Raw genomic sequence first — 14,114 nt, 5'->3', positions numbered from 1 at the left:
TTAACCTTTTCTTTAAAGCCGGCATAGAAAGGTTTTGTAAGCATGAGTTCTATTCAACATAATGAGCTCTTATTTTTTTAAACTTATATTTATTTAATTTTTATTCCACATTAAGTTGGAAAGCTGAAGATGTTTGTACCTATGTTAGTCCTCATTTTTATATTTATAACCCCTATTTATAACATGTGGCAGTGATGTTATTCCGAAGAATGCAACATTCCAACTATCCATATTATTCTGAAATGTAATGGCTCTTTGTTAAAAAAAAATAACAAAAAAATAAATAAAACACAAGTCCAGCAGCTCAAAGTGGATGTCCTATACCAGTTTATATCCCTTGATTGGGACTTGGCTTGTCATTTGAACATTTTAGCCTTTTGTGACCACCAGTTTTAAAAATACACAACAAATATGTGGTGCTAAATGTTTTGAATTGGCACTGATAGATGTTGTATATGACCACATGGTGATAGACAGTGCACAAGGTTGTTGAGATGAGATGCTGTTAAGTGTTGTGTGTGGGAAGTGAGATGCTGGTGGACAGTTATTGAGTTGGTGTTAAATCCTGTGAATAGTTACTGAGTGGTTTCTAGATGCTATGTATAGCTATTAAAGTGGTATATGATGTTTTTGATAAGAATGCAAATGTTGGTAGGTACTGTGTGTGTTACCAAAATGGTTATAGGTTATTATGTGTTGGGTATGGTTACTGTTATGGTAATAGGTGTTATGTATGGTTGCTGAGACTGATATGGTGGTAGGTGTTGGGTATAGTTATTGAGACTGACATGGCAGTAAGTGTTGTGTATGATTAGTGATATGGTGGTAGGTTTTAGGTATGATCACTCAGATTGAGATGGCAGGAGGTATTGGGTGTGGTTACTGATCTGGGGTAGATGTTGGGTATGGTCACTGAGACAAAGAGAGCAGTAGATGTTTGTTATGGTTACTTAGACTGAGATGGTTCTAAGATAGCAGTGGGTGTTTGGTATTCATGGCCATAGGGTGGGGTATGCGAGCGGTACCTTCGCTCAGGGAGCAGGACGCCGTGGGCAGCACCACCGCTGCCCAACCGCCCCTGTATCTGGCAAGCAGGGTGCCTAGCCAGTAAAGCTGATGCAGAGCTGCTCTGAGCAGTATATAGAGCTGCCCAGAGCATCCGGACAGCTCACTACTTTACCTTCTGCCGGGGGCCTCACTCCCTCGCCTGATGTCAAGTGTGCCCTGCTCCAGAACTGTGGATAGGGTAGTAGGTTTGGATATGGACACTGAGACTGAGATGGTGATAAGTGTTGGATATAGTTACTGAGATCGAGATGATGGTAGATGTTGGGTATGGTTACAGAGACTCCTTGATTTTGTATATGGGTACTGAGGTAGTAGAACTTCTATATGGTTATCAATGTGTTGGTAAAGGTTATTTATGGATATTGGAAGTAGATGGAAAGAGTGCACAGATTCAACATACGGGTGTTCACAATGGTATGCGTTCGGCATCTCAGCGGTCTGGATGCCGACACTCCTATCGATGCTGAAATCCCAATGCCGGTCAGAAGCCCGGCACCAGAATCCCGACTTTCGGGATACCGAAGGTAAGTATCGGGGTGTTAGGGGGGAGGTTAGGGTTAGGCAGTAGAGGGAGGGTTAGGGTTAGGCACTAAGGGGGGAGAGTTAGGGATAGGCACCAATGAGGGGGGGTTAGGGTAGGGAGAGGGGGAGGGGGAGCATACCAACCAACAAATGTTGCTATGTTAACCCTTTCGGGGTGCCGGTGTCGGGATTCTAACAGCCGGGATCCCGTGCGCTGGCATCTGATACCGATTCCTTTACAATGCATTCTTCTAAAATACAGCCCATGGAAATGCCTTCAGCAGTATGCAGTTAAGTAGTATGGAAGATGTGTAAATGTGCATTGATGACAGCATATATCAGGTGTGTAGTGGACTGATGTCTTAGTGGTATAGACTCCTTGAAAGCTTTGAGATTGAAGATCAGGTGAGTCAGAAATTATATGAAAGAGCTGAGGTCCTGTTTCAGAGATGTATGAAATGCTGATATTTATGTAGTTGAGCGATTATCGGTTGACTGTGCAAACGGTCACACTGTGCATACACCAAGGTACCTCAGCGATTACGCTGGCAGTAAGGATTTGTTTGCAAAGTGATTGACAGTCGGGGACCATTTGAGGGCAGTTACAGGGAATGGCAGCAGAAACGCAGGCGTGACGCAGACCATTTTCAGGGTCTCAGCCTACATCTGCGTTCCTGTACGCAGAAAACATGGTGCCAGTGTCTCAGTTCCCGCAGCCAGTCTGCGTGACAATAGGGTTACTCAGATGGTCAATTATTTGCGACCACAGCTACATGTTTATACGCAATTGCTTGAATCTGCGAAGCTGCCGGAGGGCGTCTCAATACATTTCCAGGCGGCATATTTTCACACAGCAGCTGCGTATGAGATCGCAGCTGCAAATGCATTAGCGTACATATTTGAAACAGGCCCTGAGCTAAGAGTGAAACAGTAACAAAAGTTGGCCAACAACACAACTCTAGCAGATATACAGATGACAACTATATAACTGTACTGCAATTATATAACAATTGATTGACTTTTTATTTTATTTTTTAAAATTTTTATCCATATTCCTTAATGGTGTGTACACACGGTACGATCAGTCAGCAATAACAATATCGCTGACTGATCGTCCTGCACCTTCCCGGAGTGCTGGATGATCGATATCGATCATCCATCACACCACCAACTCACCAACGATGGGCCAGCGACCCATGAGCAATGATCGCGGGTCCCTATGTAACCTGGTTGATATATCGATCATCCAGCACACCACCAACCCACCAACAATGGCCAACGACCCGCGAACAACGATGTGTAATGTGGTCGATATCGACCAGGTTGGCCTGCATGCATGGGCGATGGACGATATCGTTATCGTCCATACGTACCCGCGCATCGCAGGTCATTGGTTGGTGGAAGGGACCAAAAAATGCATGATATGAACGATAACAATATGCACGATATCGTTATCGTTCATATCGTGCATTTTAATCGTCCTGTTTGTACGCAACACTAAGCTTCATGGTGGCAAAGTGAGTTTGTTTCTGCCTATTAGTCATGCATAGTGATTTTGTCATTTTTTTTCCCCATTATTATTTTGCTTCACCCCATCTATGGAACAAACTTAGATGACAGATCACTGTGATTCCTGCAGAAACAACAACAATGTATGACTTGGTCATGTTGTTGGTATGTTCACAGCTAATAAACCTATCCTGTGCTATTCATCTTTGCAGAGTTCACCTTGCCACCAGGCATGTGTTTATGCCCGAAAGAAAGGTGTAACTGCCTTTATCACTGTGTATCCTGGGGATGCCATAGATCCATCCAAAGTTTATTATGTAAAGTTTTACTGGGACATGCTTCTGCCTTAATCTGAGATTTATAGCTTTATGGGGCTAATTAATGTCAATTCTGCTATTACATCAGTCCCTCGGACATGCAGCTTGTCAGGGGCCAGTAGGCAGCACTAAGCCCCCCTTCCCCTTCAGTTTTCTCTTTGGTGTGGCTGTAGGCTAATGATGTGCAAGATGAAAAAAGAAATTAGCCATCCAGAGCTGAGTGTCCTCCTCATCTTCATTTATTTTGCATTTGATTATCCCACAAGTATCTTGCCTCTATGTCTAACCCTAGCTGCCCACCCCCCTAAAGTTATTAGTTCAAATATTAATGCATGCGAGTAATATATCCGGCCCTCATTGATTGATGCCTTCCCAAAAAGAGGGAGACGTGGCAGTATAAATTTTTCGGAAGGTGGGGGCTAGTATTGCCCCAGCAGCAGGGTTTTTCAGATACATAATTCACACGCCCTGCAGGCATTGCTTTCAAGGCATCGGAGCCGCAGGGCGAAAAAAATAAGCAAGGCTCTTAAAAGTGAATGATTTTTGCTAATGCACAATTAATGCCATGGAAAAGCACAAAAGAGCAAGATTGGGTGATGGAAACTTCTGATTAAGTTGGCACACTGGCATTGACGAGTGTATGCTTTTTTCTTTTAATTTTAACTGTTTCAGCTCTGATGCAGCATGGACTGCTCAGCCATTCCCTGTACATCAGTACTGTGAGCAAGATAAGCTGAGGCGTCTGTAGATGCTAATACCTGCAGCCTCTTGTGGTATTCAACTATTCATATGACTTGTAGTACTCAACTTTTCTTTTTTCTTACAAGAAAAACATAAGTGTTTATTATTATTTCTGTATTTGTAGTTCCATCCATTCAGACTAGCTATATTCAGCATTCCTTAACTCATATATACAGCCAATCAAATTAAATATTTGTTAATGAGCAAAATGCTACAACTCAGGGAAGGCTATAATTTTTAAGTTTGGACCTTCTCTTTGTAGACCAGGGAAAGTCAACTTCCATTAGTCCTACTGTCGCAGAACTACATCTCCCATGATACTTCATTAAGACACTGAGCATGTTGGGGAATGGCATGACATTTAGCATCTGTCTAAGGGGTTTATTTACCAAGCCTTGGATAAAGTGAACGGAGATAAAGTCCCAACCAGTCGGCTCCTAACTTTCATTTTTCAAATACAGCATGTAACTTGGCACTTAGGAGCTGATTGGTTGGGACTATGGGTCATATTCAATTAGCGGCGAAAAGCCGTGTTTTGCGAAAAAGTTTCGCCGGTGACGTCACTTCGCCAGCGGAAACTTATCCCCGTATTCAATTGTTGCGGCTTATCGCCGGTGCGAAAACGCAATGCAATGTACCCGGCGGAAAAGTCTTGCCTATGAATAGTTGACGGAAAAAAGTGCAGAATTGCGGTTTTGGGGTGCAAAGGTGGGGAAACCACCCTACATCTTTAGGACAGGTCCCCAAAGGTAAACTGCATCAAAAAAATCCAAAAAAGAATTAAAGAACACCCCAAAAAATTACTTTGAAAAGGGAGCGAATAAGTTCAAAGTTGGGGTACAAACTTAAAAACTAGCTAAATAGACTTTGGGGGGCCTGCAAGTATGGGGCAGGTTTTTCTTTATTGCAGGTGCTTGCTGAAGGTCCGTTTTTAACGCTTTTTAAGACCTCACTTTAGCAATTTTTAACCATGCTTGCACCCATTTTCATGTACCCCAAATTTGCTGGGACTACTTATTTTTGCCCCCAAAAAGTTCAAAAAGCTATTCTTCACCACTTGTGCAAAGATGCAAAATATCAACAATTGAGAGCATTTAAGCACCCCAAATACCTCCAGCAGGGCTATTTGGGGGTATCCATAGTGATCCCCCATGTCAGTGCATCTTTTGGGGGGTGTCAGGCTGATTTCCCCATATCTGCCAGCACTTTTCGACTGTTTAAGTTTTGCTGGGACGCGTTTTTGTGTCCTTTGAAATTGAATACGGGGATAAGCGGGGACGCGCGCGATACTTTTTCGCATACAAAACCAGCGATGTCGGTAAAGTATGGGACTTTTCGCTTCTAATTGAATACGGCCCTTTATCTCAGTTTACTTTATCTCAATCCAAAGCTTAGTAAATAGACCCCTTAAGTCAGTAACTACTACATTCACCATCATACTCAGTTGGTTATCTTCCATGATGCACGGGTAGCTGTTGCCTAACTATCGCTCCTAACATGGCATCATGGGAAATTGTAGTGTAATCATAGACTTAAACAGCTGATTGCATAGAGGTGTAAAGGAAACCACAGGTGAAGGAAACCTGGTAATATTTGCTACAGCACAGAGAATTTACTAGTACAAATAGCAGTAATAAACTGACAGTTTCCTAAAGGCAGAGGCAACAGCATATCTTGCTACCTGGTCCCTTTCTTTCAGCGCAGTAGTCCTCAGATAAAGGGTTAAGAATGGCTTGAAATAGACACTCACAAATAGACTGCAGCTCTAAACCATGCAGGTGTTGAACGTTCTATGAATATAGTCTAATGATTCCCATAGAAAGAGGTGTAGGGAGATAGGTTGCATGATTGCTAGAATGACGTTTCTCTGATGAGGTCAATATCTCTCTCTTTTTCACCATGCAGGGGATGTGTTAGATAACAGTGTGGCTTCTCCCGGCACAGGGGACGATGATGACCCAGACAAGGACAAAAAGAGACAAAAGAAAAGAGGCATATTCCCCAAAGTAGCGACAAATATTATGAGGGCGTGGCTCTTCCAGCATCTCACGGTGAGTCTTCAGCTTCATTTACCAGTAGTGTTTTGTCTGCACGTGAACGAGTTAAAGGGCTCCATACTGCAGGGGTTGCTTTGGGAACGCACTGTTCAGGGCTGTAATGTTGAATTAATTTTTTATGAAGAGTCCATTGCCAGGCTGCCTGAGGAAAAGTCGTGAACCTTGACTGTAGTCTGAATTGTGTCTAACTTTCCAACCACCATAGTAATAAACAACATGGAAAGTGAAGGTGGTTGTGTCCTACACAAAATGGTGGACTGTTATCATTGACAGTTGCAGTAAAAAAGTCAACATTGCCCATTTGTAATGAAATTTTATCTCCAAAGCGGAACCAAGATGGAAACCAAAGTACATGTTTAGGAGATGTTTGGAGGCACACATAGAACCTTGCTTTAGATTAATCAGTGCAGGCGCTCAGTAGGCATTATTTGGATACCTTATCTTAGAACAGAGCGGCCCCCTTATTAGAGCAAGTTGTTTAATATTAAATGCAGCAGCAAATAAGCAGGGTGTCTGATTATACAAAATGTATGTACTTATGTGATCATATAAGAAATATCACCAGGGTTTCTCATTTATTCACCAAGTACCCCCATATGTCTTTAAATTTGTTATAAATTGCAGCTGTGATATTTGTAGACCTTTTATGTTTGCTTGTTCAGGAAACTGTTGTTTTACGTTAAATTTAACAGGTGAAAGTACCCCATGTAACTGCCTAGGGTTCTCCTGGGATAGAGTATATGAGGCACTGGTTGAGAATCTATGCACTAGACAGACAATTATGATAATATCATATTTTTACAACCACAGTTCCTGTGTTCTCTGTTGTTATGTTGCTTTGCTTGTGTGATAGGCAGTAACTCACTGTATTGCTAGTGTTCAACGGAGCACATTCAGTTGAGCTTCCGATTGTGCTGAACTAACACAGCCAGAGAGGACGTTGTGTTTGGATAGCGACTTTTTAGCTCTTTCACTGCCAGAGGGGCTTATTCTGTAGTTTAAAACTGCAAAAGAACATGTTGATGCCATCAGAATGATGTTGGAATGTCAGTGGAATATTAATCAAAAGGAAATATTAATCAAAAGGAAATATCTGTAGACACTGCCTTAATTAAGTGTATGTTATCAAGTGATGAATATTGTAGTATCTGTCATTTAAAGATCTTAATATTTCAATATATTTTCTTTTTTTGTAAAGGCCATAGACTCCTTGTAATCTTTTTCCATGTTCTGTGGTGAGAACATTCACATACAGGGCATCTACATCAACATAAATCAAGGTATTCTATCAAACAGTGTGATTTGCAAAGTATTCATACCAATGAAAACTGGTAGATCAATCAAGGCTAGTGTCAAGCAGAAATATTCATTAGAATGCTTACTAAGATATATAGTTGTAGTCAGTGGAGGCTCCAGAGGTGGGGCTGCAACGCAGTTCAAAACTCAAATAGGGGAACCACACCAATTGCCACCCCAAAAGCTGCCAAACATCGCCGGCTGGGACTCACTGGCAGTTTGTGTGGCTCCAAAATTTTAATTTTGAACTGTGCTGCAGCCCCACTTCTGGAGCAGCCTCTGGTTGTAGTGAATGTAAAAGGTCTCATTACTGCTGGGAGAGTACTTTCCTTTGACTTTTTGTATGCTCTTTAGGTGGTCTGTGATCAAAACTGTTGGCACATTTTTATTGTCTTTTTATCAGTCCCATAATAAATGAGTCAACTACAATAGATGTATATATTAATAGGAATGGACAGGGATATTTGACGGTGTCAAGGGGTGCCTCAGTGGCAAAGTATTGAAGTGGACTGATTTGCCTATCAAGCCTGGCTTTGGTGTAGACCTTGGAGCTCTAAAGATAACTCCTGAGAATGTTCTCCTCAAAAGAACTAACAGTGCTTACGGTTGAAAAATAAAACAGCCAGCTTATCATCTTCAGAGGGCATATCAAGTCACTTTTGAAATTAGAGTTATATTGATTTTCTTCCTGGGACTAGGAGAGGAGCAGGTGAAATTATCCGGACAAGCTTTTTTTTCTGACCGATGTATGACCGGAAACTGATTTTGGCTAAGAGGTGCCTCTCTTTTCAAGGTCATTGGCCTCTGCCCACTTAGCTGAGCGGAAATTCCACTGAACATTGAACCGCTGGACTTCTTACTTAAGGAAAGGCAAAATAATGAGTCCTAGGAAAATACTGACTAAATGAAAGGGCTGTAAACCCATTACATATTGGTCAGAGATAATCAAGGGTATTTAATGACTTCTATCTATTCAGGAGCAGTGAAGCTTCAGCAGCCAGCCCTGAACCCTGCCATGTGCTTATTATCCTCATCATTAGTAGAATTACTTCACAGCTGTTCTTTGCTACATCACTTCAGCTGGGGGCCTTACCAACCGTACAATGCTTTAACTCCCGTCACGCCAGCCATACTCCTCATAAAACTCTTTCAAAGGCCTGCAGATCAGAACATTTCTGGAATGACTCTTACGTGTCCTGTCAGTCCTGTGAAACCTTCAGGACCATTTGTGAAAACTAGAGCAAGTGAATAGCTTGGCGCAAGCTCCGCCTGACACACGTATGACTGAGAATGAAACTTTTTTCTTCCCGTACCAACTCTTGTAGCTGTTTTTGGAATCAGGAGGTTAAAAAGAAACATGCTTAGATATGCAATTGTTACGCTTAAAAATTCACGTTGTATTATATTCAAGGATAAAAATATACCAGGTGGTAAGATAGGTACAGAAGGGTTTTTTTCTTGACTAAAGTATCACAGATTAACATAATTGTCTCAAGCAATTGCATTTTTTAATTATTTGCCCCATCCCGCACTTGGCTAAGCTGTGCACTAGCTTTCCTGTTGGTTTGTAGCTGCTTAAGGATGGAGGTTGATTCAATCTTAAGGAAGCAAGATAAAATGAACAGGCTGCAAGTTACACTTACTTAAAAAGAAAGTTGGAAATGCAAGGCAGATTCAGTAGCACCATGGTAAATTGAGGTGTTAATGTTGGAGAGAATTAATCAGATTACCTTTGTTGATAAGGAGCTCTTCAAAGCCCAATCAATCAATAAAACAAAATGTTTAGTTTTTTTTTTTACACCAAGACCACTTAAAACTTTAACACTTTGTGATTGAAACCAAGGGAGGAACTACAAGGTGCAGCCACTACCGGTTTGCAGGTGAGAAGGGCAGATACTAGGTCACTCCCCTGAGCACCACTCTCTTCCCAGGCCACTGCTGCAACTCCTGGTGCATGCACAGTGGGGGAATGGCCTGGTGTGCGTATGCTCAGGTGGAGTGTCCCGGAAGATTAGAGATGCATCACTCAGATTTTTTAAATAGAGTGCCGTCAGTGTTCTGATGAACTGATTATAGTGTAGCTGATTTAGATTACATTTTGCGTTTTTCATATCTATGAATGCAGTTGTACCAATTGTGATAATTGTTGGTAGTACAGAGTAGGAATTTCTATAGCCATTTTTGCAGGAAATAGCAAATCAGGATGAATGGGCAAAATAGTATGCTCCTTTTCCTAATATTATAGTATAACATTACATTTTTAGTAGAGCTGTGCAGTCTGGTTTTGCTGAGATCCGAACACACCTGTACTTTGGGGTTCCGAAACGAACTGAGTCCCACCTTGGGTCTTCTCGCAAAGTTCGGATCTAAAAACCAGATCTAACGTATTTTAGATTGCATTTAAGTCGCTCCTTCAGTGATTTCACGATTTTTGGACTGGAAATGATATTATTGATGTTAATAATACCATAAGAACAAATAGTGGTCCAAGTGACATGTTTTTACCTCTTTTTATAAATTTTTCTAGAAAAACCAAAACCGAACCAAAACACTTGACAGTGGTTTTGCCAAAACCAAAACACGACGATGATTTAGAACCAAGACACGGGGGTCTGCATACATCTCTACTTTTCAGGTGTATAAAAGGACAATAATACTTAATAGTGCAAAACAAGTCTGAATTTACATTTACTATTATTGCCCTTTTATATCTGGCTGGCAAATATCTGTACATTTGAGGGTTTTGAAAATCTACTACTTAGTAAATTTGCCCCCTAGTCTTTACATTTGTGTTGTATTTGTGCTAGAGATCACTTTAGAAATAAGTAATTCCTGAGAATATTTTAGCAAGGTTGTGATTTACATTAGACTATACACCAATAACTATGTATAGTGTAAATAAATGTGTTTTTTTTCCTTTGGGTTATATACTATGCACAATATTGGTCCCTACCAAATTCCACGTCTTTGTCGTTCCCATACTGTTCCCATGCAGCGGGATTAAGCTATACAGCCAGAAAGGAAAGGTATTCTGGGCACACAATGCACTGACCTGCACTCCCAAGTGCTCACTGTGCCCACAGAGAGGGAGGGGTGCCCTCCATTCACTCAATTAGCCTCTCAAGCTTCCCGACTTTTTCACCCTCAAGTGCTCTTCAATTTTGCCCGCAGAAAACATATTTATTTGGGGACAGAGGCAGGAAATCTTCAGTCACAAAGACACCACTTACTTAGGATTTAAGCTAAATGTTCCCTCATCAGGCAAAGCATTGTACATTGGTTCTTGAGGTGAGCTGTACAAGAGCTGTTTATATCGGCTCTTGTACCCTTTTGGTGGGATCCTAACATCTCCTGTGTGCCCTTCTTAACTGCTCATTCATTGAAAGGTAATACGTGCAGGAATTTTGTGTTACTGTAGCTATTTGTTACTTATATTACATTATTGAACTGAGGAATTTTACCTCCTTTTTATAAGATTAAGGCTGGATACCCACTAGGCGATCCACACTTAACACATGTCATAGAAACACTCACTCTGCAACGTACCATTGTCAAGTGTTTCCCATTCAAGACATATTCATATTCTGGTTTTAAGGCAGTAATACCAATATCCCCACCCCACCCACAACCACCACAGACTATATGCAAGGGGGATAATATTATAACATTTGGTAGCCAGATATATACGGTTTTAAGTGGGATAGTGAATAGTGATTCTGGTGTTACATACCTTTACTTTAATGGTCTGTCTGAAATCTAGTTGCTTCCCAGAATCCTCCAGTTATTATGAACAAACAGGATCTCAACAGTTACCAGTTCTCATAGGTACTTTGGTAGAGGTGGAAAGTAAAATGATATTACCATATGAAATAAAAGGAGGGTCCAATACACAAAGTTATGTTTATCAGTATTAGGTGTAAATAAGCATTACCAGAAATCCATCATTTACTTTATCAGTTGTGCCCACTTGTTGCTCTCCTGGCATCTAAAAACACAATATATTGCTCATTAGGTGGTTGAGGTAGATGATATATATGCTGTGTGATGTGGACTCCCCAGCATCTGGTTCATGAGTAGAAACATACTACATTGAATCAGTTTGGAATCTGTAACTGGAAAAATAGACACCATGCATGATGTTTGCACTTGTTTTTATGACTGTGTGAATGTGCAAGGCTGAGATTCATGGCTGTTTTCATGAGTTGACATTTTCTTATCTGATACTGTCTGCAGAAGCTGTGTCTGCATATTGCATCCTGGCGGAGACGAATGCATGTCTCATACTGTATGTGCCACTATGGCCACACAATATGCATTTTGTTAGTGTATCTATCTTTTTAACAGTTAGAATATATTTTTAAGCCATCGTGTCTGGTTATCATCTACTTTATATATATATATTTTTGTGCTTTTGTTTGTTCAGTAGATATCAAGCAGAATTGATTTTTGTAGCTGTGAACGCCAGCGACAGTCACAAACGATCCTTTCCCCTGAGAGCTCACACTCTAATGTTCAGTTCAAGAGGAGCAATAATATGTCTGTGTAGAGATTGGAGAGGCCAACCGAGTGAGATTCAGCAATGAAGGGATCATTGTGACGGGAATACTGTGGGTTTGATGTGTAAAACTCAACAGAAATCTCTGATACGCAAACCTGTGAGATCTGACAGGTTTCCTCTAGCTATCTCTGGGACTTCCTACTTCAAAGACCAGCATGCGGCACAGTGCTCCTCCTTTTCCCCTGTTGACATGTTTTAGGCACTTGCAGCTAATTATAGCATCCATCCTTCTTCTCTCCCCTCTCTATCTCTCCATCATCCTCTGTTCCCTTCCTTCACGTCTCTTGCCTCTGCTGGGAGAGAACACTCACCATTCCACCATTCCCCATTCCCTGCCATCTGTCATGTTTTTCCTGATTCTATATTTAAAGGAGCAGTTCCGATTTCCAAAGAAGCAGCCCTCTATATTTACCCCTCACTACATAAACTAAGGGCTGCTGTGTGATTTAACCTTTGGCTGACTACACAACCCAGGGTAATGAAGGTCAGGCTGTTGTAGAATAGAATTGGGTCAACAGTGTGTTGGTAGATTTAATTTTTTCTATTCTGCCAAGTAGAAGTCTGAAAACTCACATAATGCTGCATTGATACCCTGTACAGACCAGGTAGGAGAGCAGGATGGTTGGGCTGGTTTCAATGATGTGATGATTCAGTGGAAGAATTTTGATAAGACAGACACATAGAACGCATGCAAGGCTACTGGACTAAGAAAACGAGTCTAGTGCTTTAACTGAACAGCAGCCAATAATTAGTTGTGAATATATTTAACTTAGCAGTGCAGGCTGCAGCACAATATGCTCAGTAAGATCCAGCTGGACCGCCGAAAATGGCCCCTGTGATCATAGGCACCTTCATTATTGTCATTTATCTAGAAAGCATCCCTAGGGTATGTCACTGATGGGCATAATGGTACTGTGCAAAATTGTAACCTCCAGTGTGCTGCTATAATGACTAAATACAACATGTCTACACCAGAACAATCCCGCTACTTTGCAGACATCCTTGTGGCTTAAAATATATCTTAAAAACATAAAATATTGGTCCTACATAGATTGACTAGACAACATTAATTCTAACATACTATAATTTTAAATACAATATACCAAAGAGTTTATACTCTGGATCACTGCTGGGATTATGATAATATGTCTCTGTAACGTTTGCAGATTTGCTAAAAGTGAGAAGCTGTACATTTTTTTTTACAGTCTCAATTGCTCTGTGGATTCACACAGTGATTGGCAGGCTTGCTCAGTTACTCCAGAGCAATCACTGGCACATTTAAAGATTTATTATCATCTAAAGTTATAATGGCATATCCTGATCCATTCTTATCCATTAGATATTTTTATTTTATTTACGTTTCTGCTTTTTTTTTGTGAGTGTCTGAGACTCCAAAAATCTGCCAGCAGAAATTTCAGCTGCTGTGCTGAATCCTGTTTTGTGCGATTGTCCGTCTCTTCTCTTCAGAATGACTTAGACTAATGAAACCCAGGTTTTCATTCATCTTATTTTATTCAGTTGTTGTGTCAGGACAAAGCAACAGTCATGTTTTTCACTGCCACCCTTTTCTGTATGGGCAGAACCTCTACACACACACAGAAACCACTATCCTAACCCAAAACAGCTATAGATGAAATATCCATTCAATTGTAAACATCTTCGATGGCGCTGATCTGTCATAACCAGCAAGTGTACCCTACAGTTGCTCTTGAGGTCATACTATTGCCAAAGCAGACACATTTACACTGAACTGACAAATATCTGTACTCTTTTGTTCCCAATAAAATGTCAGGTTAAGAATCCTCAAATGAAAGGACCAAAAACTCCCCTGTTGGTAAGTGACCTTTTTGTCAAGGGCGCAGGATTGTGCAGGGTAACACATAACAAGATGAAGCCCCTTGCACATGTTTTGGCTGGTGGCAGACGCTGCTGTAATTAATCATCCCTGTCCAAGCTTCTCTGTAACCTGAACCTTCCTCCACTGTGTGTCTGGAAGGCAGCAGTCTTCAAAGGACATCTCCCAGGCCTGCTCACTCCCAGGTAGGC

The 14,114-nt window shown here is 41.1% G+C and overlaps 1 protein-coding gene across 6 annotated transcripts in view; it reads left to right on the top strand.

Annotated features, from left to right (window-relative positions):
• Window positions 1-14,114, top strand: part of MEIS2 (Meis homeobox 2) — a 166,141-nt gene that overhangs the window by 77,149 nt on the left and 74,878 nt on the right. For 4 of the 6 annotated variants that reach the window (XM_088456581.1, XM_088456579.1, XM_088456578.1 and 1 more), the window contains exon 8: window positions 6,063-6,208. In XM_088456581.1, the coding sequence (XP_088312707.1) occupies window positions 6,063-6,208 (146 nt within the window). The remainder of the gene's footprint in view (window positions 1-6,062; window positions 6,209-14,114) is intronic. The other 2 variants (XM_088456582.1, XM_088456580.1) reach the window with 1 other exon arrangement.

The sequence above is a fragment of the Taudactylus pleione genome, unplaced genomic scaffold (genome assembly GCF_031769625.1).
Source record: "Taudactylus pleione unplaced genomic scaffold, aTauple2 ptg000707l, whole genome shotgun sequence".
NCBI lineage: Eukaryota > Metazoa > Chordata > Amphibia > Anura > Myobatrachidae > Taudactylus > Taudactylus pleione.
Note: the sequence above shows the minus strand (reverse complement) of the source record. Positions and strands in the feature narration are given on the sequence as shown.